General features: G+C 37.6%; 1 protein-coding gene across 3 annotated transcripts in view; it reads right to left on the bottom strand.

Moving 5' to 3' along the window:
* Positions 1 to 6,000, bottom strand: part of EHBP1 (EH domain binding protein 1) — a 345,289-nt gene that overhangs the window by 45,464 nt on the left and 293,825 nt on the right. For all 3 annotated transcript variants that reach the window (XM_075535992.1, XM_075535993.1, XM_075535990.1), the window contains exon 19: positions 3,656 to 3,779. In XM_075535992.1, the coding sequence (XP_075392107.1) occupies positions 3,656 to 3,779 (124 nt within the window). The remainder of the gene's footprint in view (positions 1 to 3,655; positions 3,780 to 6,000) is intronic.

The following is a 6,000-nucleotide window of genomic DNA, read 5'->3' as shown; positions in this document are numbered from 1 at the left end:
GCCTAGGGCGCAGGGCTAGAAGAATGGCTAGTATGCTTTAGTTATATTCTGAATTAAATAGGGTTTTGTAGGCTTGTCTATCTTGTGAATATTTAAAATCATGTTTCTTTCAGAAAATACATTCTGAATTCTGCTTCTAAACAAACCTGATGACTCATTTAAAATTGAGTCTAGTTCCTCATAAAATTAAACACAAGATTACCATATGACCTAGCAATTTCCATTCCTAGGTATATGGCAAAAACCCAAAAAACTAAAGGAGTCAAAACACATAATTGTCACCAATGTTCACTGCAGCATTATTCGTAATAGCCAAAAGATGGAAATAATCCAAAGGTCCATCAGTGGATGCCTGGGTAAACAAAAAGTGATCTACATATCTTAGAGTATTATTCACCCAAGTAAGGAATACAGATCCAATATGTGCTATAACATGGATTAATCCCGAAAACATTATGCTCACTGAAACACGACAGACACGACAGACAAAAAGCCACATATTTATTTATCGTATGATTAATATCATGTGAAATGTGCACAATAGGCAACTTTTTAGAAACCGGAAGATTAGTAATCACCAGGGAATGTCCAAGAGGGAAAGGAGGGACAGCTTAATGGGTTCAGGGTTTTCTTTGGAGATGATGGAAATATTTTTGAACTAGATAAAGGTGGGAATATATTAAGTGCTAACAAATTGCATATTTTAAGACAGTTAATTTTAAGAGGCTATCACCTGAGTGAAGAAAATTAAGCTCAGAATTGACATTATCCATAGTATATAAACATAAAAATAATATTAGACAAAACACACCCCCTTTGTATAGGAGCTTTCAAAAAGCTCATGGAAAAACTGCATAATTTTTTCATTTAATTTTTCTATGTATTTTTGGAAGTTGCCTTGTACGGAAGGGAAAGAGAATGAGCGAGTACCTGAAAATTTAAAAACCTAAGTTCAAGCCCCAGGTCAACCATTACTAATTAGGCCATCTGAGAAAAGTCATTACCCCTACTTGAGCCTTTCTTCATGTAGATTCTGTATATTACCTATTCTGCTTAATTCTATGGTTGCTATGAGACACTGAAAACTCTGACACATTCCATTAAAGGTTAACTATTACAATAAATGAAAGGTTGGCATGTGCTGGAAAACAAAAAGGAAAAGGGTAAACAGGTGCTTTTCTTTTTCTATTACATTCTTTCCTACTTCAGAGGCTAAAGAAGGCTTAGGTGTATTTCAGGAGACTGTGTGCCAGAGGTGGTTGGGTACAAGCCACAGTGTCTCTTGGGGCTCACCAAATTGGCGACCAAGTGGGTTTTAGTGTGAATCTGCAGCATAGCAGATCCAGTGTACATCAGCCTCTGTCCCATGGAGTGAAGACATAAAACCTCCATGGGATTCTAGAATAGGTCTGTAGCTATGACTGCCTTCCAGATGACATGTTCTGTAACTGGAACAGGGTCATTTCAAAGCGTCACTGGTAATAAGTAGGAAGGAGAACTTGAGTTTGTTTTGCTAAGAACCCTCGATAAATCAAGTTTAAGGTAGGAGAGAAGAAGTACAGTCTCTAGCTTTTACTTTAGTGGCACAGGCTTATAATTTAACTAACAATCAAGGAAGATGCTTTCCTTAAAATATTTTTTTGGGGGGGAACCCGCCCTTTGAAAATATTTCAAGGAACTCATTAAGAATAATAGTACATACTTTCTTGTAGTTTTCAACCATTTACCAGATGCTGACATTTTCTTGAAGACAGACTGTCTTCAGTATGAACATACATATCTGATGGTTGAGTGCTTGACTGCGAGCCCAGTGACGGCTGTTTCCACTAACCCAGGAGTAATCTGAGGTCCAGGCCCCAGGTTCTACTTCCAAAAGACTACATCTTTCAAACCCTAGGGAGTTCTACTCTGTCCACACAGTGTCACTGTGAGTCAGATGGACCTCACAGCACCTTTGTGGCTCACTTAGAAAAAGCTGAGTAGAAATGTATTTTCCTCTGAAAAGAAAAAGGTTCCCGAGAGTAAGGCTGCGTCTTTGCAACTGTTTTTTTCTATATTCTCCCCTTCTCGACAGAAATTATATAGCCTACCACTGACCTTGTTTTCATGGCTAGTATTTTCAAAATCCTTTAGACACCAAAGGAAACATGCACATGTTAACCAATATGCTGGTAAGGACACCTGTTGATTCCACATAAATGAATACGCACAAAGTGGGGCACCCAGGTACTCGGGAGAGCGATAGATACTGTGGTAGGTTATCTGATGTAGTGAGAAAGCTTCTATTTGATGGGCATCAGGTGACCTGAATTGCACTGACTGATCAATCTTTAACATTGAGCATTTCCTATGTCTCTGCCTCCTCATCTGTATAATTAGAGGGCTACCTAATGGTTCTGATTTGCTTTTTAAGAAGAGGTTCTGATTGTTGTTGCGCATTTTAAGCAGCATATTCTTTTCTTCAAATAGACTCCTCCAAGGAGTCCACCATTCAAAGTAAACTCAGAGACCTGAAGGGACGGCATACAAAAGCATAGAAGGTGCGTGAGGGTCCTAGGCCAGCAGGCGCCTCTGGAGAAGGTTGTGAACTCCCCAGGACACCACTTGAAACCCAGTGCGCTTGATAAAGCCTGCTTTCACCTCACAGATGCTAACTTTCAGAGGAGTTCTTTTATTGTAAATGTATTCTTGGCAAAGAAAAAAGTTCATGAAATCTTTCTAATTGTAAATTACACTACTCTGTATTTAATGCTACCATAAAATTAAAAGCAATTAATTAAAGAAGTAATTTTAAAAATAATTTTATTTTTGGATATTTTTTGTGTCACTTAAAAAAATTTAAAAACTATTTTACTATAATTCACATAGCATACAGTTGAATGGTTTAAACATATTAAAAAGAGTTGTGCAATCACTTTCAATTTGGTATTTGAGTTATTTGAAGTTATTTTTCAACTTCACCCTTTTATAGGAGCAGCATTTTAAAAGAACGATGCGTTCTTTTCCAGTAGCTTATGGTGTGTTTAGGTCTGTTCAGTCATCATTGGCAATCAGCATGAATCGCCAGTCTACCCTCTGGTTAGGAGCTACCTTGCTGTTCCAAACCATATTTACAAATCGTGCTATATACCTTATCCTTTCAAATGCAACTGCAACATCAAGTATTACAGACTTTAAAAACCTGTCTCTTTAGAAAACACATTGTGGAGCATCAGTAACCAGATAGTATTCTCAAATTTCAGTGATCCTGTCCATGGAGCCGTCCCTATGCACAGTGCTCTGTTTCATGCAGTACATGGTTTTAGCTGGCCAAATCTTTTTTTTCCCCCCCAATGAATCAGTAGAACAGTGAAGATCTTACTTTTTTTTTAAGCAGTGGCATATCAATGAGGCACAGATGTGTATTCCAACTCTGCATGGATGAGCACACTGTTCAATAGTGCTGGCTCACACAGTATCAGGGCGAGTTATCACTTCCCATGAAGGCACTCTTATCACCATGGCCCAGAGAGGTGGCTGCAAATCGCAACCTTTTTATTTTCAAGGCAGTTTTGCTGAACATTCAGGCTTCAAAGATTCACACTTCCAAAACTCTATAAGAGTTTGTGAACGCTCAATTTGCCAAAACAGTTTACAGTGTAATTGGGCACCGTACCTGTGTCCATGAGATAGCGAAGGCGCTTCTCCACCAGCGCGGCGCGCGTGTCAATTTGCTTCTGCTCATTCTCTAGTGCTGCCAATTCTCCTACAACATACTGACTGGTGTCTTTGAAGCCTTTCTGTTAAGGAGAACAAACAAGGAGGGAAACATCACTGTGAGTTGCATTTTTCCTTTTTATAAACACTTAGTAAAGCACTTACCTAGAGAACCAAATGTCACCCCTGGTCCCAAAAAGCAGCTACCTATGATTCAGCAAATTTTCAAGTGTATTATACATCCTAAAACTTTGAAAACAGAAAACCACAGCCCTCTAGTATTCTTTTTTCATAATCTAGCACCCAGATCAACCAGATTTATAAAGTTAACATTAACATTATGAAAAATTATCCTTAGAGTTAATTCAGTTATTTAAGCATTACTAAGGAGAGAATGGAATTTTCTTCTTGGTGATTGTCAACATAAACACCAAGAACACCTTGAATTAAAAAAGATAATGTATAAAAATGAACTTTTACTCAAATATAAATTCTCAAAGTATCTATCTCCCAGAATTCAGATGACAATATGGATTTGTTCCCCAAAAGATACAAACTTTTAAAAGCACATTTTTAGTGACTTGTTTAAAATACCAAAAAAAAAAATTAGAAAAGGGAAGTTTGTGATACTTCCTGCTTCCCTCCCAGCTGGCTCCCGTCCTTTAACGTGTTGTTCCAGCTAATTACTGCAGCTACAAATTCTAACCTTACGGTGAGTTCAAATCTCGCCACACAGGATCTAATGTAATTAGCATATTAATTTGGTCTATATAATCTTGAATTTCAGTTTGAAAATTTACTTTCTATAGCACTCAAAATTTTTTAAAAAGTTTAGGAAATTATCCTTAGAAGTTTTCTTTGAGCACTGTGAAAAGCGTAGGGATGGCCTTCATTTCTATTGTCACATTAGCAGGGAAGACGTATTACTTAGGGCACAGTTCCGAAAAGGGGCAAACTAGAGCGTCCTTTGGCGCCCCGTTTACCTTCTTGGGGCTAGGAGACCTACGTGGCTGGAAATATTGGAAAACTGCTGAGGCAATTACTGTTACCACCATTAGGACCATCATCACTTATAATATCATCTGAGCAATTATCCTCTAGGACTCCTTAAACAAGAAACACATTTAAGAAGCATATTGGTTATGAATCTATTTTGGAATGCTAGTGATCAATAAACACATATCCAACAGTGGGTTTGGCTTTTGAGGGATTAACAGAATATAACATATAACCATGGCACAGGAAGTGGTGAACTCAAATAGATTATTAAATCAGTGACTAATTTAAAATGGAAATATATTCAGAAATTATAACACTGACAATTTCTCAGGATGGTTTGATAAAATAAGTCACTATATTTTTTAACAAGTATACAAAATGGTTACTCTTCTTTCTAAATCCAAACTAGAATAGAAGAAATGCTAATGTCTCTTTAAAATATGGCATAATTCGGTGAATGCCTTTTGGACCTATCTGCCAAATAGAGTATTTTCAAAGGCGACTGTTGCCCCTCATTCGCATCCAAGAGGAAAAAGCAGACATTCAGCTTGCAAAGAAAATATGAGTAACAAAGATATTAGAAAGTAGACGCGATAAGGAACACAGACAGTTCATTGCTTATACTGATGAGTTAAAAAGAACAAATTTTATAACCAGATGCTTTTGTTTAAGCATATTGGAGCACTCTGTAATTTTTAGGTTGTATCAGATACTTTATCAGGATACACGAGGGAGCTGGTCTCCGTATTACAGAACTTTCCAGGACTCCCAAAGTGAGCAACCTAAAAACACAAAGCTCTTAGAGGCCCTAAAACGCAGCTGGGTAACCCTGAGTGCATTTCCATGGATTTGAAGATTGAGTGTAAGCCATTCTATGAGTAAAAACAATGAAAATATATTTAGACCAACTGCAGGTAATAGAAAAAAGTAGCACCATTAAACAGAGCCATGCTTCCAAACAAAAATTCAAGTTAAAACTTGTTCTTCCTCCTTCTGTCCTGCAGCTGTCCATCAAAAGCAGCTTTCTCCCTGCGGTCTATCAAATATTTCCCTCACAAATCAATTTTACACATGATCAGCCCATACCCCTACTGAGCTGAACCTCCCCGTTAATTAAGTGAAGAAATTACCATATATATTATATTAATGCAAACATCATTCAGCTAGTAATTCACAGCTGATCTGGATAATGGAAAGGTTGAACACCCATTAACCCAAGCCAACAAAATGGGTTGGCTGAGAAATTCTAGCAGGTCTCATGTGACTTTTCCCTCTAACTGCAGCTCTGCGGTATCTGCTATTGTA

This window comes from Tenrec ecaudatus, chromosome 17, assembly GCF_050624435.1.
Source record: "Tenrec ecaudatus isolate mTenEca1 chromosome 17, mTenEca1.hap1, whole genome shotgun sequence".
NCBI lineage: Eukaryota > Metazoa > Chordata > Mammalia > Afrosoricida > Tenrecidae > Tenrec > Tenrec ecaudatus.
The sequence above is the reverse complement of the archived record's forward strand: the minus strand, read 5'-3'. Positions and strand labels throughout refer to the sequence as shown.